Below are 23,248 nucleotides of genomic sequence, written 5' to 3'. Positions count from 1 at the left end.
CGCGCGCACACCAGGATATGAGGCCGGCCGCGTTTCCCTGAGTGAAACCCTCACCAGCACGGAAAATCTCCACCGTTGGAATTAGTTCTCGCTCCCTCCCGTGCGCGGCTTTCCCAGGGCGCTGGGGCTGCCCAGAGATTCTGCTTTCGGCCCACAGAAAGGCCTCTGACCCTGCCTCTCTGTGGGGCAACACGGACACCCACTTCTGGGGCTTAGGAAGAGATCTCTCGCCCACTAACTGCGCACCAACCAGGAGACCGGGTAAAATGGCTGCTCCGCTTGTCTTTCTTTGTTTGGGTTTGGCGCTAGTGTTAGCTTGTATTGCCCGGCTTGCCACAGGAACAGTTTTTCCTCCGCTAGGATCTCCGTGCCACAGCCTGGTTCGGCCTTTTGTGCGCGGCCTGGATGTATTCACCCCCTTTGCCTGCCTCAGTTTCTATATTCACAGTTACCAGAGAAAGCCGCCCTGTTTAGGTTAGTGAGGAAGGCGGAGCATTTCTTACTCCCTATTTCCTTCAGGATTTGGTTATATATTTAGCCAATTTTTCACTCGACCATACCTTCGGGTGTATTGTGAAGCATCTGGAGGCTCCAAGTATAGGTTTTTCTGTTTCTGGTTGAAGATCTTGTTGAGTTTTGGGGGAGATTTATCGGTATCGCTTCCTACTCCGCCATTACTCTGACGTCATCCCCAAGTTACTTCATTTTGAGTAGCCTTTAGTAGTTTGTGTCTTGAGAATTGTGTCTGTCTAATTTGTTGAATTAATTGGCATAATATTATTTATAATATCCTCTTATTATTCTCTGATTGAAGAATCTGTAATGATAATACTTGACTCATTCCTGATATTGATTATATTGTCTTGCTCTTTGTCCTGATCAGTCTTGCTGAGGTTTTATCAGTTTATATCTTCTCTCAAAATCAGCTTTAATTTTATTGATTTATTTTTCTGCTTTCTAAGCTATTAATATCTGCTCTGATCTTTATTGTTTTTTCTTTTTCTTCTACTGCTTTAGGTTTAATTTGCTCTTTTTCCTCCTCATTTCTTAAAGCAGAATCTTGAAAAATGTTCTTGCAGAGATGTGTATTTTGCAATTGTTGGGGTTGCATTCTAGAAATATCAGTTAGATCAGGTTGGCTGTATTCTTATTCAAGTCTTCTATGTTCTTACTGATACTGTTTCTACTTGTTCCATCAGTTACTGAGTGAGCAGTGTCTTAATCTCTGTGGACCTGTGATTTTTCTATTCTCTTTACAATTTTTGATTTGTGGTTATGAAGCTCTATTACTAGATGCATAAACATTTAGATTATTTCATTCTTTTAATGAGTTGACTCCTTTATCATAATGAAATAACATTCTTTACCACTGATAATATTCTATGGACTCAAATTTACTTTGATATTAATATAGGTGTTCCAGCTTTCTTTTGGTATCATTAGTATGGCGTATCATTTTTTTCTATTTGCTTTTAACTTATGTGTTTCTTTATATTTGAAGTGCACTATTTGTAGTCAGCATATAGTTGGGTCTTACTTTTTTATTCAAGCTGAAATTCTTTGGCTTTTAATTGGATATTTATATTTAGTGTGATTATTAATTTGATTAGGTTTGATTCTATCCCTTGAAGTGTTTTTCTGTCATACCTCTTATTTGTTGTATTTTTTCTCTTTCTCTACCTTCCTTTGTAGTAATTGAATAATTTTTTTTTTCCATTTTTCTGAAGCTGGAAACAGGGAGAGACAGTCAGACAGACTCCCGCATGAGCCCGACCGGGATCCACCCGGCACGCCCACCATGGGGCGATGCTCTGCCCACCAGGGGGCGATGCTCTGCCCATCCTGGGCATCGCCATGTTGCGACCAGAGCCACTCTAGTGCCTGAGGCAGAGGCCACAGAGCCATCCCCAGCGCCCGGGCCATCTTTGCTCCAATGGAGCCTTGGCTGCGGGAGGGGAAGAGAGAGACAGAGAGGAAAGCGCGGCGGAGGGGTGGAGAAGCAAATGGGCGCTTCTCCCGTGTGCCCTGGCTGGGAATCGAACCCGGGGCCTCCGCACGCTAGGCCGACGCTCTACCGCTGAGCCAACCGGCCAGGGCCTGTAGTAATTGAATAATTTTTATGCAATTATCTTCTTGTTGGAACTGGCTATAGCTCTGTTTTGTTACTTTAGTGATTGTTTTAGGGTTTACAGCATTCTGCCATCAAGTGCTATTATACTACTTCATACTTCATATTGTATAGAACTTTACAATAATATATTTCTACATTTCCTGTCCACATATTTTATACATTTACTTTTACTCTAAGGTCCATATTATATAGTTATTACTTTTGTTGAAACAATTATTTTATATAAAATAATTATGTTTTAGAGAAATTTAAATAGTAAGAAAGAAAACATATTATTAACCCATATAGGTACCATTTTCAGTCCTTTTATTATTGTGTGTGGAGATCTATATTTCCATCTGGTATCATTTTATCTTGTAGTGCAGGCCAATTGGTCATATATTCTTTCCGCTTTTGTATGTCTGAAAAAGCCTTTAATTCTTTGTTTTGGAATAGCATTGAGAGAAAGAAAGAGAGAGACATATAGGAACAGACAGACAGGAAGGAAGAGAGATGAGAAGCATCAGCACCTTAGTTACTTATTGATTACTTTCTCATATGTGCCTTGACTGGGGGCTCCAGCCAAGACAGTGACCCCTTACTCAAGCCAGCGACCTTGAGCTCAAACTAGCAATCTTTGGGCTTCAAGCCAGTGACCTTGGGCTCAAGCCAACAACCATGGGGTCATGTCTGTGATCCTGTGCACAAGCTGATGACCTTGTGCTCAAACTAGATGGGCCTGTGCTCAAGCCAGCAACCTTGGGGTTTCAAACCTGGGTCCTCAGCATCCCAGGCCAGTGTTCTATCCATTGTACCACCACCTGGTCAGGCAACATTCCCTCTTCTTCATTATTATTTTCATTACTTCTATAAGGCTTTATTTTTCAATACATATAATTATGGGTTTATGTCTCTGTTACTGATCCATATTCATGTTTCTCTGCAATAAATACTGGTCACTTCAAAATGTATTTTCTGTTTGTTAAAACATCAGAAATAGTTTCTCTGTCACTTTATCATTCTGTTATTGCTCAAGTGAATTCAGCTATTTTTCATTCCCCATATCTTTACAGTTGGTATGCTGTTGGAAGTTTGTGGTCATCTTGTCATGTTCTATCAGTATGTTTACTAAGTCTGTGTTCACATTTTTATCACACAAGGAGAAACCTTGGGATTTTTCTTACTGCAGTGATCAAATTATAATTAAAAATTCCCACTTGGGCTTGGTGAGATCCTAGATAACATCTAAAACTATATGAATCAGATAAACCATATTTTTCCATGTATAAGACACATATTTTCCCCTTGAAAAATTTGAGGTCTAAAAACTGGGTGCATCTTATACAGTGGTTGTAGTTTCTTGTACTTGCATTTCCTGCTTTTTCATGCTTGTTTTTACACTCATTGTTGAAGACTGATTCGTCATCAGACACAGATGAGGACAAGCTAATGGATGGGACAGTGTTGAGGAGTTGCATGAATTTTATGATGAATAAAACTTGAGTTTAATAACTTTATGTAATACAATTTTTTCCAATTTTGGGGACCGAAAATTAAGGTGCATGTTATACATAGGAGTGTCTTACAAATGGGGAAATATGGTAACCTCTGTCTTAAGAGATATAATCAATAAAACCAGCTAATATAATTTCTGACAAACACCAACAAACATACAGATCCTTGTTGACATCTGAACACTCAAATAAAAAATATAAGGTAGTGTAATACAAGAGGTTGAGGCCCTGCAGGGTCACACTGGGTCTGGTCAGACCAAAGAACATATATGGAGCCAGAACGCAGTGTGTCATTCCTGTTTGTTTAGTCTCATGGGGCATGTGAGAAACCAGGCAGGGGAAGGAGCTGCTTCCTGTGGTGATAGGCAAATGAACGGGCAGGGAGAAACCATGCAAGGGGCAAGGAGCTGCAGCCTCTTATGGGTTGCCCAGACAAAAGTGGCTTTTGGCCAAGAGCCATGTCCTTGATTACATAAGCTGCTTCCATTAAGGCAGTGCATAAGCTGCTGTGCCCTTGGTTATGTAACGCATGATAGTTATGTCAGCTTCTGCTTGCGGCTGAAATCAAATGAGCAAGCTTAACTGCAACCATTTTCCTGACACTCCACCTCCTTAGGGTTGTTCACCCACAATCTACATCAGGGGTCCCCAAACTACGGCCTGCGGGCCACATGCGGCCCCCTGAGGCCATTTATCTGGCCCCCGCTACACTTCCGGAAGGGGCACCTCTTTCATTGGTGGTCAATGAAAGGAGCACATTGACCATCTCATTAGCCAAAAGCAAGCCCATAGTTCCCATTGAAATACTGGTCAGTTTCTTGATTTAAATTTACTTGTTTTTTATTTTAAATATTCTATTTGTTCCCATTTTGTTTTTTTACTTTAAAATAAGATATATGCAGTGTGCATAGGGATTTGTTCATAGTTTTTTTTATAGTCCGGCCCTCCAACGGTCTGAAGGACAGTGAACTGGCCCCCTGTGTAAAAAATTTGGGGACCCCTGATCTACATGATAGACATCTTCTGTGAGGTCCCTGTGCAAGGAGTAAGGTGCCTTGCATCCATATGCCACAACAGCAATAAAGACCGCAGCAAAAAAGTAACTGAGCAAGCTATGCCAAAAATAACAAGCATGACGGTGCGCTATCCTGGAGGGGTTCTCCAGTGGAACATTCCACCTCCTGGCTTTCTTTTGTCAGGCTGGCTGACGTTATGTTGCTCACCTGGGATATAAATACAGCATTCTGAGCCTATCATGGCACATACGCCACCTTGCGAAGCAGTTACCATATCTAGTGCCATTCTTTTCTGTAAGACAACTTTTCTCATTTGGTGTACTTCATCACTGAGTAATGCCAGGGCCTTCTGAGTCATATTAAAGGCCCTTGTGTTATTCAGTGCTAAATCAGTCACCTCTATTTGGGTCACTATACTGGCTCCCTGGGAAGAGAGTATTGCCATTGAGTAAAATCACCAGGCAATACACTTCATGCAATGGCAAGCCTTAAGGATGCCCCAATTTCCAGGCCTTCCTGCAGCGTGGTCACTACATACCCTGGTAAGTGAGGCCATCCCCAGTTCACCTGCCTGTCCAGTTAGAGGGCAAATAGGGTCAGCTGTTCAGCCCACAGACCCGGAGGCTATTCCAGGATACAGGGAGGCACCCACCTTTGCAGTACTCTTGTGTGCCCAAGTGGTATTCTCAGTCTCTTGCCTGATGTTGCAGCAAAGGGATGCGGTACCCACCCCATCTGAGTACCCCCCCCTCACCTCTCCCTTGTAATGCGGAAGGACTCCTGGTGGGTAAGTTTCACATTCTGAGTGGAGAGCCATCCCATGCTGTCCCACACTGAATACCCTAACCAGGGGCTTGTCTTACTGACTTATTCCAGCACCAAAGCTGGCACTTTCTTCCAAGTGTCATCCCACACTGGAGTAGGGTCATGGTTGGTCCAGGTTTGGAGCCACGCCCAGTTTTGGTCATCTGCTGGCTTGATCTCCCAGGGCAAGCCACCAGAAGAACTCACAGGGATCTCGGTGCACCCAGCAGGCAGATTGATTGGCCACGTTTGCAAACATATGGGCCCAGTCCACTATCTTTGAATATATGTATCCTGATTTATTGATGTCACCCCATTAAAAAAATAAAATGATTAAAAAAAAAAAAAACTAGGGTGTTTTCAAATGAGACAGCAGGGTGGGGATTGCTTGCTCCAACTCTGGAAGAGAGTCACCAGTTACCATGGTATCATCAGTGTAATGGTACATGTGAACCACCCCTGGCTGGTTCCATTTACCTAGGTCAGCAGCTACCAGTCCAAGGCACAGGATGGGGCTCTTCAGATAGCCCTGTGATAACACTGTAAAAATCCATTGTCACCCCTCCCATGTGAAGGCAAACTGATCTTGGCTTTCCACAGCTATGGCAATGGAGAAGACATTAGATAAATCTGCCACAAAATGGTTTGTTCCCAATTCCTGACTCAGCCGACCCATCAGGTCAGCTACAGAGGGAAGGGCAAGATGCAAAGGAGGGACAAGTTTATTCAGTTCCCTGTAATCTACAGTCATCTGCCAAGTTCCATCTGGCTTGCACACAGGCCATGCTAGGGAGTTGTAAGGACTGTGCACCAGATAAATGATTCCTACTTTTTCTAACTTGAAATATTCCTGTGATTTTCTCCTGTCCTGGCAACTGATACTGCTTGGTATTAGTGACCTGCCAGGGGGCAGGCAGTTGCCGGGGCGGGAATGTATTGCATACTCCCACAACATCGCCTTCACAACCTAAACCCAAAGGTAGAACTCTCCGACTGTAGTTTTTAACCACAGCCCTTGCAATGCATCCACCCCTAAGATATATTCAGGGACAGATATATTCAAGGACACATATACCTTGTATGGTTTAGGAGGCATTCTTCTTATACCTAAGAGAATAATTACTGGTTTAACTTGAACAGTTTGACCCCGGTAACTGGGGTCCTGGGGAACTGCTCCGGGTTTTCATATAGGAGAGAGCATTCAGCACCGGTATCCACCAGAGCTAACACCCGCTGCACATTAGAAGGGGACTGGTGGATTGTCAATTCCACGTGAGGCCTCCGGTCCCCACCTGTCTCCTTTAGGCAGGTCCCCTTAGCAGCAGCTGGGGCTGCTCGTTTCCCCTGCTTCTTCAGTGGCTGTAACTTCTGCTCTGGTTTTAGCTGCTGCCAGAGCTCTAAGAGGATTTTATTAGATTTCCCATCTAATTTCTCCTTGTATGCCCTGGCCACCAGCAAATCTACCTACTTCTGTGTTCTGGTTACCTTCACTGGCCCTTTCTCTTTGTTAGTGGGGGCATGGGGGCGTGGGCAGCTGGACACTCTTGTGGTGCAGCACTGCCCTCTGCTTCCCCCAAATCTGCCACCGTCTGCGTGACCTTATTGATGGGCTGTCCCACGCTGGGGCCCAGGATGGCCACCAGAGACCCAAAAGGAGTAGGTGGCCTGCTGCAGAGAATCTGGTCCTTCATCCCTGTCATAAATACCTCCTCATCTGGTCCCGGGGTTCCAACATTAAAAGTGGCATTCTTCATGGGCAGCTCCTGGGGGATTTGCTGCAACTTAGCATATGACCACCAGCAGCTCATTGCCCCTGGCAGCCCCCAGTATTCAGCCATGTTGTATGGATGGCAGCCCCATCACCCACTCTATTAAAGAATAATTTCCTGGGTTGGTACAGCAGTTTTGGAGATGCTGTCTCAGGGAGGAGTGTACTGTGATGGTGGCTAATTTCTCCATCTCTTCTCCAAAGAGCACGATACCATCCACCCCTATGTCCTTCAACTGCAGCAACCGGGCACTAGAGACTCAGTGGTTTTCTGCCTGAACGTGGTCCCTCACTCCATCAACTCTGTATGGGTGTAGGGGAAGAACACAGAGTGCTCCACTAGGCGGAGGGCTGCGCCTGACCCTGAAACACCTTCTTCTGTTGGGGTTTTACCCTCAGAGAGACTACCAGCCAGGCTTTTAGCCTAACGAGAGTAGTCTTAGCCCCATTGTCCTTCTCGGAGGAGTTAGAAGCAACCATTACCGCGGGCTTAGAGCTGGTTTGGCGGCTAGCACGTAGCTTCTCCAACAGCCGTTTGGTGTCTTCCAGCGCCTGCCACTCCACCATGCTCCCTCCAGCTCACACTGGAGTTCTCTGACTCGGGAGGCCTCTCACAGGGAGCTCTTGGTTTTTCCCACAGAGCTGTAAGAAGCATCCACCCTACGGTCTCAGCCACCCTGTAGGTACTTTTTTCTCAAAGCCTTCATCCACAATGTGGAGAACCTTTTCCACCCAGACAGCTATCCCATCCACGGGAGGTGCCCAGGTGGACAATGGGGAGACCACAGGGAACCACTTGCTTGAGGATGGCCACCCCGCTACCCTACCCTCCAAGGGTACAGACAGCTCCACATCTGTCTGAGACAAATCTTGCCTACTGTGCCAATTGTAAAGCGGGAAGGTGAGCACCTGCAGGTTCACACTGGATTAGGTAATACCAAAGAACATATATGGAATCGGAGGGCAGTGTGTCATTCCCGTAATGCCCATTTTAACGAACATCGGTTGTTGTGCAGTGATGCCTTTCGGGGCTGTTGAAATGCATAGCACTGTTTACCCCTACACCGTTTGGTCCATATTGCAATATTGTTTGAGCTGGGTTTGTCTCTGGTGGTTTCTTTCTTACTTTAGTCTCTCAGCTTTTACTTCCTGCTGCTCAGTATATATCTGACTCAAGCAACCCTCATTCCCTCTCATTTGTTACTTGTAGTAAGGAAAGGGCTAGAGAACCAGAAGACCAAGATTGTTAGAACTGTATCTAAAATAAAATTTGGGGAAGGCCACTGTTCTCTCATGGAACAGTGCACATGGAGATGAAATTCACAGTGTGGGAACAAAGCTGTTGGTAAGCCTGCGGACTGAAGCAGTTTTGTTCTGTATAGAAAACACATCACTTAGCGTCTCTGAAATTTCTAATTTAACATATGAGGTCACATCTGTTAAAGGATTATTACTCTAGAAGGAGAGTGATGTATAATTTATTGAAATAAGCCTATGGGGACACAGCAGTCTATGTTTAATAAACTAGAATACTTGCTGGCTCCACTGAATGGTCCCAGCTGAATCCCATATTAGTTCAATAGAGGGGGCAGATGAAAACAGTTGCCCTTTATATAGTGTTGACTGTGTTGTACTAGTTAGTATCTCTCAACTGAGAAATATTGATGCTGACTGCTCAGATCAAACTTTGAATATTACACTCCTGCTGATGCATAGTTGATATTTCATTCTGAGGAGACCAGAACCCCATTTTCCTTAGCTGTAGGAGGCAAAGGCAGGGCACACCATCCTTCTTGTCGCCAATCTGCAGTCACAGCTGCAGGTAAGAGAATCTCCCTGGAGCGGCCCAGCTCTACCGCTTCTCCCAGTACCTACATAGTGGGTCGCGTTAGAGGAAGTAGCCTCAGGAGGGGTGCTTTTTGGATCAGACACATCAGTTTTTCATTCTCAAAGTGATAATGCAAAGACTTTTGCCAGAGGAACTCCCGTGGCTGTCCGCTGATTGGGTTTCCCAGGAGCAAATGACACTACTTGTTCTCCATGTGGTGGCAGATTTATTGCAGACCCCAGTGTGAAGCACAGCAATAGAATACCTTGCACAATTCCCACTTTGAAATGAGAGAGAGAAGAACTAAGGGCTTCTGCTCACAGGCTCTGCCAATGCCCCGGGGAACCCTGGTAGATAAGGCTTGCTTTCCCTGGACACAGCAGAGAGAATTTCGTCAAACGTCCTAGGGCTGGATTGATTCTTGAAGTCTTGACTGTTTTGCATTGTTGTTTCCTTCTTTTTTTATCATTTGTCTTAATTTGTAGATTTCCTCACTGCCAAATTTAGAGATTTTTTTCCCTCCTAATATTGAAAACTGTCACTGATTTTTAAAAGAAAAGCAAAATTAACTTCCAATTTAAATACAGGAAGATTAAAATATGTAGTGGGGTCTATCTTGGGTTAACTTAATTAGCATGAATAATATTGCAATTAAACATTATGTGATTGTTTCAGCTTCAGGCTACATCTCCGATATAGAGACCATTTTTCTTCAATATTTTACTTTGGTCTTACTTTTCCTTCCCTGAAATCATTTTGGTCTTTGGATTATTTTTCATCAGATTCCACCTTTGGATACCTATAACCAAAGGCTGGTTTTCATATTTCACATGGTTCTGCTTGAAAACAGACAGCAGAGTTTGGGGATCACAGGAAGTTAGTGTTATGCCACAGCTCCGTAGTCCTCTGTTGACTCGGGAAATGCGCATTGGCAAGAGGTATAGTGTGGCAAAGCTACAAATTGCCCAGAATCTCTGCCAGGGAAATATTTGACAGTATAGCAAACCTGAAATCTTAAAAAAATTTTATTTCCTCAGATATTTGCTAATAAAGTCTGTTATTTACATCTATTTAACTAAAGAGCAGAGTTTTAAAGTAAGTGAAAATTATTATAGCTGGAAGTCATGCTTAGCTTTGATGTATTTTATGCTCCTCTGTGGTTGGTGGGCGGGGTGAGATGTTATCCCCATTGCAGAGGTGAGACTGAGCAGATTGCCTGGGAAGGGCAGAACTGAGGCTCCCGCCCTGGACTCCACACTCCATGCCCTAGATTGTGCTGCTCAGCCAGGATGTCTCTGCGTAACATGGAAACACCGGGTCTTTGAGACACAAAATGAGGGGAAAGTACTGTGGTTGTTTAACTTTCTTTATCCTTTGAGACAAGTAGTACAAAATTTAGTTTGTTTCCTTACACAACATAATACATATACTGGCACTTCATTCCACCCTGCCATCTCTCAAAGCCCTTGGGGACACCCTAGTTTCTTAACTTCTGAGCCAGATGCCAGGAATATTACAAAATGGTCAAATGCAAAGACATAGGAGTCAAGACAAGCCCACACTCCAGTCTTGGCTCCTACTGTTTATAGTTTGTGCAGCCTGAGTGAGTTACATGTGTCTAATAGTGTAGGTGATCAATAAATGTCAGCTATGGTTATCAGCAAATAATTTGATAAGGCATTAAGCAGTGATTTGAAACAAAAACAAGCTTCTCCGCAAAGTGTCTCTATTCTACTAAAATTAGCTGAACTTTGCAGTTAAAGAACTTACTTGTTAGCTGTGTCTGGTTTTCTGCCTTTTGTGTTCCAAATTGCTAAATATACTAAAACACTAAAATGGAACAAGGCATAAAATATCAGTGTTCTCTCTAAAATGTTCAGTGGGCATTGCCTAATACACACCTTGTTTCTTTTTCTCCCTCCTCTGTCACCTCCATTGTTGTCCATTGATACTTTTTGGATTAGACCTTCTTTATAGAGCAAGCTACTCTCAGTTCATTCTTTATCTTGTTTGCTTATAGTTTTCTGATTTTTTAAACAGCTGATAAGTCTAAATTACAAATTGACATGGCCCTTTCCCCTTCTAATTGTCTTGATTTATTCATGCTTGCTCACATTCATACGTTCAGAAACATTTGATGAAGACTAAATGGTAAATGCTAGAAACAAATTATGAGTAAAACACTGTTCTTTTTTTTAATTTAATTTATTGTGTTTACATCGATTCCAGTGTTGCCCCGATTATATCCCCCCCATATTCCCATCTATGTATTCCTTGCCCTCCTCCCAAAAGCTCCCTCCCCCCTTCCCTTCAGGTTTAATTCCGTTCCTCAGTTCATATTGTTCATTGGATTCCTCAAATGAATGAGGTCATATGATATTTTTCTTTCTCTGCCTGGCTTATTTCACTTAACATAATGGTTTCTAGGTCCATCCATGTTGTTGCAAAAGGTAAGATTTCCTTCTTTTTCATGGCCCCATAGTATTCCATTGTATATATGTACCACAGCTTTTTAATCCACTCGTCCATTGACAGACACTTGGGCTGTTTCCAGATCTTTGCTATTGTGAACAGTGCTGCCATAAACATGGGGGGGGGGGTACATTTCTTTTTTTGAATCAGTGATATGGTGTTCTTAGAATATATTCCTAAAAGTAGAATGGCTGGGTCAAAAGGCAATTCCATTTTTAATTTTTTGAGGAATCTCTATACTGTTTTCCACAGTGGCTGCACCAGTCTGCATTCCCACCAGCAGTGCAGGAGGGTTCCCTTTTCTCCACATCCTCGCCAGCACCTATCATGTGTTGTTTTGTTAATGAGCGCCATTTGGACTGGTATGAGGTGGTATCTCATTGTGGTTTCAATTTGCATTTCTCTAATGATTAGTGATGTTGAACATTTTTTCATCTGTCTATTGGCCATCTGTATGTCCTCTTTGGACATATTCATTTCTTTTGCCCATTTTTGATTGGATTGTTTGTCTTCCTGATGTTGAGTTTTACAAGTTCTTTATAAATTTTGGTTATTAACCCCTTATCAGACGTATTGTCGAATATGTTCTCCCATTGTGTGGTTTGTCTTTTTATTCTGTTCATATTGTCTTTAGCTGTACAAAGTCTTTTTAAATTTGATATAGTCTCATTTGTTTATCTTGTCTTTTATTTCACTTGCCCGTGGAGATAAATCAGCAAATATATTGCTGCGAGAGATGTCAGAGAGCTACTGCCTATGTTTTCTTCTAAGATGCTTATGGTTTCACGGTTTACATTTAAGTCTTTTATTCATTTTGAGTTTATTTTTGTGAATGATGTAAGTTGGTGGTCTAGTTTCATTTTTTTGCAGGTAGCTGTCCAATTTCCCAACACCATTTGTTAAAGAGACTGTCTTTACTCCATTATATGCTCTTACCTCCTTTGTCAAATATCAATTGTCCATAAAGGTGTGGGTTTATTTCTGGGTTCTCTGTTCTGTTCCATTGATCTATATGCCTGTTCTTATGCCAGTACCAGGCTGTTTTGAGTACAATGGCCTTGTAGTATAACTTGATATCAGGAAGTGTGATACCTCCCACTTTATTCTTCTTTTTCAAGATTGCTGAGGCTATTCGTGTTCTTTTTTGTTTCCATATAAATTTTTGGAATATGAGTAAAACACTGTTCTTGCCTCACAAAAATGAACAATCTTACTGGAGCTGGTGGGGGGGAGGAATGCACACTGTATATACAACCAACTTAAGCACAGCCTGAAAAGTTTATTCTTTCTAGAAACAAAATATTATATGCACTTTTTCTTTTCATCAAGATGTCTTAGATGACTCAGTAGTGGAAATGACATTGAAACTAGGGTCAAAAGTTGAATTAAAGAGTATTCTTTGGTAGAGGGAAGGGTTTTCCTGTCTAAAAAAGAACAAAACAAAAAGACCATAGGAGAAGTCACAGTGTCAGAGTTCATGCCACATTTGAGAGCCTGCACAAAGAACTCACTCACCTTGCAGGTGAGTCACAGGAGATGGAACCAGAATGCAGAGGCCATTTAAGAAAGTTAGCAAAGCTGGTTAATGAAACATCACTGGGAAAGAGTTCAAGATGTACATTATTTCCCTTGAATAAATATAGCATTTCAGGTGGGTGTTGAGTTGGTGGGGAAAATTCTTATTCTCTTTTTCTCTCTCTCAAATTACGGTCCTAATTGGCCATACAGAATTGTGTCAAAAGCAAAATGGCAGTCACAGCAGGAGCAGATGCCATGACTCTCTGCTCGGCATCAAGAATCCCTCGTATAGGTGGAGGTGGGGAGCTACGGTTGTCCACTCTGTGTCTTGCATGCTTTCAAAAGCCCAGTTTTTGCTATGCTACTGTCCTTTTGTAGTTGGAGTGTCCATCCTTTCTTACCAAAATAGGTACCCTCTAAACATGCCCTCCGGCCCCTCCTGGCCTTTGAAGCAGGCTCAGCCTCACTAAGTCCACATCCATGGATGTGGGGAGAAAGCAAATCGGTGCTCGAGGTCCCTAAGCAATATCTCTATCTTGAGCTTTCCAAAATTCTAGAAAGCCCGGATGCCCATAGTAAGTACATTCACATATATAGCACCAAACCCTAGCATCCAAGCAAGGGGAGATTTTTAGCATTAAAGATACAGGGAAAATAGTTAGTGATAAAAGTATAGCTTTCCACAGCCACGTAGTATTTCATTGTGTGTATGTACCACAGCTTTTTAATCCCTCCTGCTCTGCTGGTGGGAATGCAGACTGGAGCAGCCACTGTGGAAAACGGTATGGAGATTCCTCAAAAAATTAAAAATGGAATTGCCTTTTGACTCAGCTATCCCACTTCTAGGAATATATCCTAAGAATAACAAATCACTGATTCAAAATAAGAAATGCACCCCCATGTTTATGGCAGCATTGTTCACAATAGCCAAGATCTGCAAACAGCCCAAGTGTCCATTAGTAGACGAGTGGATTAAAAAGCTGTGGTATATATATACTATGGAATACTGAAAAAGAAGGAAATCTTACCCTTTGCAATAACATGAATGAACCTGGAGTCTGTTATGCTAAGCAAAATAAGTCAGGTAGAGAAAGAAAAATATCATATGACTTCACTCATATGACGAATCCAATGAACAATGTGAACTGAGGAATGGAAGAGAGGCAGAGAATGGGTCAAAGAGTTCAGAGGGAAAGTGGGCAGAGGGAAAGGGGAAGAGAGGAGGTGATCAAAGAAAGGAAAGACATTAGTGAAAGTATATAAACATAACACAGAGAGATAGAGGATGGGATAGTAAATCATGGAGGGAAGGGGGGAAGGCGGTGGGAGGGGGCAAAGGGGGTATCAAGGAGAACAAGGAGGGAGAGAGGGAGATATATTTGGGGGTATACTTGTAACTATATAAACACAACAAATTAAAATCAATTTTAAAAAAGTACAACTTTACATTTGTAATTGAATTACAAAGTTAATACTCTTTCCTCTGCCTGGAATGCTCCCTGTACCTATGCTCAAGTTCTCAGTTTCCCCAGGAGGCTTTCCTGCCCCCCCCCCGACCATACAGACCAGCAGCTGTCCTGGTTCACCCTTTATGCACATTCCTTTGAAGATGAGTTATCCATTTACATCTTCTCACTGAGACTGTAGACTTCTGAGGAAGATTCTGTTGAATTCCCAGCACCCAGCTCAGTCCTTGGAACACAGTGACATTTTAGCAAACAGTGAATGAATGAATGAGTTGGAGAGCAAGGGTGGGCCCTCTCCACTCAGTACAGTCACACTGAAGAATGATGATATTTTGGTATAGTTCAGGAACAGTCAAAAATGAAAAAAAAAAAGAGTAGGATGCTTAGAAGGTTGAATGGATAACAAGAGGGGCAATTAAAAGTAGTAAAGGTAGCTAAGGTATTAAATAAGAAAAATATATAGAGGCCACTGAGAGCCTGATTAAGTCTAGAATTGTGTGTGTGTGTGTGTGTGTGTGTGTGTGCGCGCGCGCGCGCACGCAGCATGGAGCCTCTTAAGCATGGTTGAGTATGAATTACTTCCTGATAGATATATGGTGGGGGAGGGAGGATGCTAAAAACCAGACTGAATTTTATTTTTAAAGTATGATGTTATGCTCAAAAGCTTTTTATACTGTTATACCAGGGGTCAGGAACCGTTTTGGCTGAGAGAGCCATGAACGCCACATTTTTTTTTTTTTTTTGTATTTTTCTGAAGCTGGAAACAGGGAGAGATAGTCAGACAGACTCCCGCATGCGCCCAACCAGGATCCACCCGGCACGCTCACCAGGGGGCGACACTCTGCCCACCAGGGGGCGATGCTCTGCCCCTCCGGGGCATCGCTCTGTTGCGACCAGAGCCACTCTAGCGCCTGGGGCAGAGGCCAAGGAGCCATCCCCAGCGCCCAGGCCATCTTTGCTCCAATGGAGCCTCGCTGCAGGAGGGGAAGAGAGAGACAGAGAGGAAGGAGAGGGGGAGGGGTGGAGAAGCAGATGGGCGCTTCTCCTGTGTGCCCTGGCTGGGAATCGAACCTGGGACTCCCGCACGCCAGGCCGACGCTCTACCACTGAGCCAACCGGCCAGGGCCATCACATATTTTAAAATGTAATTCCGTGAGAGCCATACAATGACCCATGTACGTTACACACATTATCCAATAAAAATTTGGTGTTGTTCCAGAGGACAGCTGTGATTGGCTCCAGCCACCTACAACTATGACATGAGCAGTAGGAAATGAGTGGATTGTAATATATGAGAATGTTTTATATATATATATATATATATATATATATATATATATATATATATATATATTCTTTGTATTTTTCTGAAGTTGGAAACAGAGAGGCAGTCAGACAAACTCCCACATGCGCCTGACTGGGATCCACCCGGCATGCCCACCAGGGGGCGATGCTCTGCCCATCCGGGGTGTCTCTCTGTTGCGACCAGAGCCATTCTAGCGCCTGAGGCAGAGGCCATGGAGCCATCCTCAGTGCCCAGGCCAGTTTTGCTCCAGTGGAGCCTTGGCTGTGGGAGGGGAAGAGAGAAACAGAGAGGAAGGAGAGGGGGAGGGGTGGAGAAGCAGATGGGCGCTTCTCCTGTATGCCCTGGCCGGGAATTGAACCTGGGACTCCTGCATGCCAAGCTGACGCTCTACCACTGAGCCAACTGGCCAGGGCCTATATTTTTAACATTATTATTTTTTTATTAAAGATTTGTCTGTGAGCCAGATGCAGCCATCAAAAGAGCCACATCTGGCTCGCAAGCCATAGGTTCTCAACCCCTGTATACCTATAATGAGAGTTTTTATAGAGAATGATGTGGCTTATCTCTTCTTACAACATTTTTGTTATGTCATTTTGAGATATAATGTATGTGTAGTAAATCCAAATTGCATGTGTGTAAGTATGCAGTGATGAGTTTTGACATATGCATATACATCTAGATAGTTTATCCACTACAATTAAGATACAGTACTTTGTAAACCCCAAATCCTCTTGTACATTTTTATATAATCTAAGGATGTATCATTGGGGCTTTTTCATGCCTTTAATTACTCTTTTATTTTCCTTCTTTTCCTTTTTAGTGACTCTAATGTTTCAGTCTTGGCATGGCAAGGGAAGTAAGCATTTCAAATGCAGATGGTCACCTTCTCTCCTTTCTTTGTGGTTTTGAAAAAGTAAAAATACTTGTAGTGGCAGTGATTTAAAAAAATAACACCAAAGTTTACTATATCGTAGACAGCTTCTTCCTAAACGGTTTTTAAAAATCTATATGCAACAAAATGAATGATCCATTCTAGTAACATCTAGGTCAACTTTGAAAGATTACTAACATGATTAAGTCAATTGACAATTAGAAGCACATGATTTCCCAGTTCAAAAGGCCTTAAGAGAACCAGCCCAGATCCCTCATTTGTACACAGGAAAGTGAGGCCCGAAGAACTTGAGAGAGTTCTCCCTGGTCCCGACACAACCTTGAAAACCTGTGTCATCAGCAGCAGGACCACGTTCCGCCTGCCCCCAAACAAGAAGGAAGAGATCTGTGTGATTTTACAATTGAGAAAATTGCCATAGGCTTTTTATACACTGAAAAATGAAAATAGTCATGATAGGACAAAACTTGGATTTTAGAAAGAGGAGCAGTCGTTAGGAGCTATTAAATTGGAAGATATGTGAAAAGATGGGACAGTAATTTCTTAGCAGCAGATGCTATAAGATTTTTAATATTTTGTCTATTTTTGTGATGATATTGAATTATTTTGACACTAAGATCCAGTCTAACTGTTTGGCAAGCATATTATTTTAATATTGACTATTTTGAATGCCCTGGACTGCCAACAGTTTTTTTTCTTTTCTTTTCTTTTTTTAGAGAGAGAGACAGACAGGGACAGACAGACAGGAAGGAAGAGAGATTAGAAGTATCAATTCTTTGTTGCGGTTGTTCATTGATTGCTTTCTCATATGTGCCTGATGGGGGGGGCTCTAGCTGAGCAAGTGACCCCTTGCTCAAACCAGTGACTTTGGACTCAAGCCAGCAACCCTGTGCTCAAGCTGGTGAGCCTGTGCTCAAGCCAGCGACCTTGGGGTTTTGAACTTGGGTCCTCAGGATCCCAGGCCGACACTCTACCCGCTGCGCCACCACCTGGTGAGGCAGTTGGGTTTTTTTTCTTATAAGTAAATAAATCTCATGTGAAGTTAACTGTACAACATGGGAGAGTGTTTGGGAAAACCGGTGGTGCTAGCAGTGAGCCCTATACTCAGACACTTCCCTGGTGCCGTAGGCATTTTGCTGACAGACATTCTGCAAAACCAAAATGAGCAATTGAGAGACATAAGCCAGCACTGAGATGACACGATAACTGCCACCACTACAAATCCACACCTCAGTCAAATGTCAGTTCATTTTCCATATCCGCAGGAGGTATGCTAACGGGTAATGACACACAGTTGAAAGTGCCCAGTGCTGCTATTTTTTCAGCCTCTGCTTTAGGCATTTATATATTTTTTCAACCATAGAGGGCCTGAAGGTTCAGGAAGAGAAAAGGAGGGTGGAATAAACAAAAGAACATAGCAACTTCAGAAATTCACAAAGAATAAAATAAAGAGAAAGTGTCAGTTTTATTACTGATGAGAGCTGATTTAAAGGATGGAGCTGAGATAAGCAGGAATAATAGGTTTCTTTTCTCTTTAGAGAAAGGCAGGGAGAGAGAGAAAAAGGGACAGGAACATTGAGCCGCTCCTGTATGTGCCCTGACTGGGGATTGAACTTGCAACCTTGTTGTTTTGGGACGATGCTCTAACCGACTGAGCTAACTGGCCAGGGCCAAAGTTTCTTAAAATTGAACCCCTGAATTAGCCGTGCCCGCCCACTCTAGGCAGCACAGAACAGCTGTGCTCCTGTGCGGGCCCCTCCCTATAGGATGCTCAGCAGAGTGTGTTTGCTCCCGGGAGGAAGATAACGGATGGGACTCAGCCCCACAAACTTGTCCCTTCCCTCAACTCAGTAATCGGATAAGTCATATCAGCTCCCCTGTGGGGAGAAACTGAAGGCTAAGAGTTTCCAGAAAACTTCTCTCCTTTTGCAACCATGCAAGTAGGAAATAAGTGTCTCCTTCCTCTTTGGTAGACAAGAGAGGAGAGGTGTCACGGGGCTGACCCTTTTGGAACCTCAGTGGCCGCAGCTGTGAAGCTAAATTTCCTGTGTCCGGGAGTTGAGAGAACGAAAGGAGACCTGTGAAGCACCTGGCTTGGAGACTGGCAGCCTGACACAGAGTAAATGCTAAAAGGAATAGTAGCGATTCCATTCAGTCCTCATTTGGATAATTCTACATTCTGTGCCCTATTTTACTTGCGATTTGGATAACGAGATGAATATGCCACCATTCTCTGAAATAGGGTAAATATGAGAAAGAATAGATTTGGGGGAATTGCAAATTTCACTTCTGATCTACTGAACTTGGGACATCTGTGCCAGAAACTTTAGGCACTTGAATTTATAATTTTTGTAATGCAGGAGAAAATTAACTGCTTAATTTGTAGCTCAGGTTGGAAATCAAGCAGTTAAATTTCTTTAGACTTCTAGAGACTGACCCTGAAGAGAACAAGATCCCAGGAATCAGCAGAGGGCAGGAGCCACAGAGGAGATAGGGCAGAAATGGAGAGGCCAGAGACTAAGGAGGAAATCTGAGAGAGCGGGCAACACAGAAGCCTTGTTTCAGGAATCAGGGAGGAGTCAGTGTGTCAGATGCTGCAGAGGGACCCCATTGGGTAGGGTACTAAGAGAAGGGAACAAATAAACCTGTAGAGAAAGCCATAGACATCAGTAGCTCTCAGGTGTGAAGCACTTACTATATGCCAGGGACTGTGCCTTTGCTCTTGTGCAATATTGACTTAATCCTCAAACTACTTTCCACATTTTATACACTAGAGTCACAAAAGTTTAGTACCCGGCTTGACTTAGATCACATAGCTGGCGCGTGACATAGCTGGGACTGAGTCCCTGCCATCTTACTTTTAACTACTGAGCTCCTCTTCCTGCTGGAAGACTCGCTTCTGCCCATGTGTGGGGAGCAGTGTGGGTTTAGAGGGAGGCATGCATGAGGGGAGGGGAAAGAGAGGACAGCAAGGAGAGGAGGGTAGGCTGAGGTTGTCTTGCTTGGTTGGTTTGCTTTAGGACAGCAGAGCCTTCTGCTGTCTTATGGGCTCAAAAGAGAGCCGGAGAGTGGAGAGATTCAGAAGAGATGCAAAGGTGATGGACAGCAGGAGTGCGTGTGGAAGGGTGTACATTTAGGAAGGGGAGCCCCTCCTCCTTTGTGACAGGATAGGGCAGAATTATTTGAATTTGTAGGTTTAGTGTAAGGACATTGAGGAAGTTCTCTTCTGACTTCTGATTTCTCTCCATCCCTCTCACTCCTCCCCATTCCCCACTGCCTGGCCTCTTCTCTGTTTGGGACATCCAGCTACCCCTCCCAGGTTTCACCTTGTCACTCTCCTGTGTCCTCAGACTTCTAGGGAGCAGCTGATATCTGTTCACTCCGTGAGCACTGCTGGGTGTGCACCAGCAGGACCGCCCGTCACCTGCTGCCTCTGACTTCATGCTCAGTAAGCATGAATAAATTCAGTTTGCTCTGAGACATGGAGCCACTCTGCAGGAGCTTATGGTTGGAAAAGGGACAGAGATAAGTGCATAAATTATTGTAATGAGTCATTTGCAAGAAGGAAGGAATTTATTTTCATCTGGCAACCATAAGTCCTAGGCCGTTTAATTTGGGGAAAATAGCATCAGAAATGACACAAGGTTTATTTGGGGAGCATGGGATGACCTACTTTGGTTGAAGTATGAACTGTAGCCAGAGTGATAAGGCCATGACACACTGAGTGCCAGACTAAGAAATTCTGTTTACCTGACTCCATTGAGAGTAGCTTCCTCTTTTTTTCTATTTACCTGACCAGACAGACACATAGTAGATATATTCACAAAGTGTTTCAGAGGGCTCAGCCAAAAAGTTTTTTGAAAGAGTTTAGAAATCATTTCTGAACCTAGATGGAGCAGTGCTCACCCAGTCCCCTAACAACGCCTTTGAGCATGTAAGGAGAGGCCCTGTGCTGACTGTCGGCCGGCCGGGGTGGGAAGGTCACCAGGGGTGAGCTAGCGCTTGCTGTGGTAGGTTGGGGACCAACCCTAGGTTTCTCACTACTTGTAAATCTCTATTCTTAATAACTATTTCTAGACAAAAAATCAAATAAAAAATAAAAATCTTTTTTTTTTCTTTCAGTTAAGAAAAAGAAGCCTAAACTATTAAATAAATTTGATAAGACAATTAAAGCTGAACTTGATGCTGCAGAAAAACTCCGTAAAAGGGTAGGTTGATGTTTTTGTTTTGCTCAGAAACGTGCAGTGGCGTAATTGTTAAATAAACTCAGGCATTTCTCTTGATTTGTTTTAAAAAAAATGTTAAGAGACATCACATTTAAATAGAGTGGGGTTTTTTTCCCCCAAGGACATCAGCATTCCATGTAAAATGAATCAAATGAAAAGAAAAATTGCAGCTGTAATGGCCAAGTAGACATAGGACTGACCTTCAGGCCAGCCAGCTTGGGAGTCAGCCCACATCCCATTCTAGTCATGTGGCTTTAGGCAAATCACTTGGCCACTCTGAGCCTCAGTCTTCTTATTTTTAAAAATGAGCATAATCATCACCATACCTTCCTATTTGGTTTTTGTAAAGTTCAAAATGAAATCAGGGGGAAAAAAATCAATGCTGTTGAGTACAATGTAAGTGGAGGTTTTAATTTCATAACAGCTCAATCCAAAAGAAAAAAATCGGCAAGTCCAATACTCTGAGGGTGGTTACTGTTAGGCGAAATGGCCTTAGGTTTGGCATTCTTCGCACTTGGGCTTAACCTCAGGCGCCTCTAGTTTTCAGAGCAGCTTTTATGCTTTGCTTTGTCATCAATTAATTTGAAACATTATTTGCATTTTTCCTAGATATTACCGATTTTGAAAACTGAATTGACACTAGAGTGAAGTTATTTGTTCTGTTAACTCATTCATATTCATCTGATTATCGGGCGGTGTATTTATGATAATATACTTAATGACCTCTTCACTCAATCCTCTTCTTGTTCTTCAGGGAAATTTCTCTTTCTCTATTCTGTGCTTGAGTTTATACTCAGCATAGTGTTCATTAGTTTTCCTGTAATGTGCTCTTTTTTTTTAAATTTTTTTTTAATTTATTCATTTTAGAGAGGAGAGAGAGAGAGAGAGAGAGGAGAGACAGAGAGAGAGAAGGGGGGAGGAGCTGGAAGCATCAACTCCCATATGTGCCTTGACCAGGCAAGCCAGGGTTTCGAACCGGCGACCTCAGCATTTCCAGGTCGACGCTTTATCCCACTGTGCCACCACAGGTCAGGCAAATGTGCTCTTTTTATCAGTAGACTTCACCTGCAAAAAATGGGACCTTGGGGACTGTAAGTAAATACGCGACAACAACAAACACCCAAGTTAGAAACTGACATGGGACAAGAATGTGATTCCCACACTTACGGGGAAGGTATCAGCACGTGGAAGGTTTCTGTGAGAACATAGCCGTGGCTTGGCTTACCCTCGGGACCAGCTGTGAAAATGTCGTCACTCCAGAGATCATTGCAGCGAGTCATTGTTCACTAACTCAACCCCACAAATCATTTCTGAGTCTATCTTGTACAACTTTATAAAATGAAGCCATCTGCATATTTTTAGGAAATTTGCATTTCTTAATAGAAGTGAAGTAGGAATCTACTTTTTCTATCACCTTGTTTGGCATTCTCTACTTCCTCTCTACTAAATCATGTAGCGTATGGAATGCCTATTAATAGGTGACTTTGGGGATAAAGAAAAAAACAGCTTTAAAGAGGCACTTTTATGTAATTATAATGACTGGGAAAGAAGGGATCAGTTATCAAGGGGCAAGTAAGTCTGTGGGACATCACATGCTGGAACAATCAATGGAGCAGTCTCTGGATTTTGCTGATTCAGAGAAATGATGGTGCCTCCCTCCAGGAGCACCCTGTATCTGTAACAGGCTGAATGAAGGAGGAAGAAGTGGCCACCTCGGCAGTTCTTGCTTCTGACGCAACCGGGAACCAGATTATTGACCGGATCATCAGCATAATCAAGTCTTTCGGGGTTGTTTGATCGCGGGTGTTTTCAGTTGCTGCACCTGACTGCCCCAGAGTAGCAGAGGCCTGGGCTCAGGCATGCAGCGGCAGCGAGGTCAGTCTCAGTCCACGCCCCAGCTTAAATACTGGCTGCATGCAAATGTGAGGCCACTTTATTTTTCCTTCAAAAATCTAATAGATCACATATTTCAATAGTCTGTTTTTTAAAAAAATTATACTTATTGTTTAAAACTCCTTTTGACCCCCAGAAAAAAAATTGAAATTATGTACTGAAATATTTGTTTCTTTGTTGGAATCATCTCCTCTTCTTCTTCTTCTTCTTCTTCTTCTTCTTCTCCTCCTCCTCCTCCTCCTCCTCCCCCTCCTCCTCCCCCTCCTCCTCCTCCTCCTCCTCCTCCTCTTCCTTCTTCTTCTTCTTCTTCTTCTCCTCTTTCTTCTTCTTCTTCTTCTTCTTCTTCTTCTTCTTCTTCTTCTTCTTCTTCTTCTTTTTATTATTATTATTGGATTATAAGTGAAAAGAAGGAGAGAGACAGAAAACTTGAAGCCAGAG

At 43.0% G+C, this 23,248-nt stretch overlaps 1 protein-coding gene across 6 annotated transcripts in view; it reads left to right on the top strand.

Annotated features, from left to right (window-relative positions):
• Positions 1-23,248, top strand: part of ASPH (aspartate beta-hydroxylase) — a 251,987-nt gene that overhangs the window by 147,948 nt on the left and 80,791 nt on the right. For all 6 annotated transcript variants that reach the window (XM_066266195.1, XM_066266193.1, XM_066266192.1 and 3 more), the window contains one exon: positions 20,814-20,899. In XM_066266195.1, the coding sequence (XP_066122292.1) occupies positions 20,814-20,899 (86 nt within the window). The remainder of the gene's footprint in view (positions 1-20,813; positions 20,900-23,248) is intronic.

The sequence above is a fragment of the Saccopteryx bilineata genome, chromosome 3 (assembly GCF_036850765.1).
Source record: "Saccopteryx bilineata isolate mSacBil1 chromosome 3, mSacBil1_pri_phased_curated, whole genome shotgun sequence".
Classification (NCBI taxonomy): Eukaryota; Metazoa; Chordata; class Mammalia; order Chiroptera; family Emballonuridae; genus Saccopteryx; species Saccopteryx bilineata.
The sequence above is the reverse complement of the archived record's forward strand: the minus strand, read 5'-3'. Positions and strand labels throughout refer to the sequence as shown.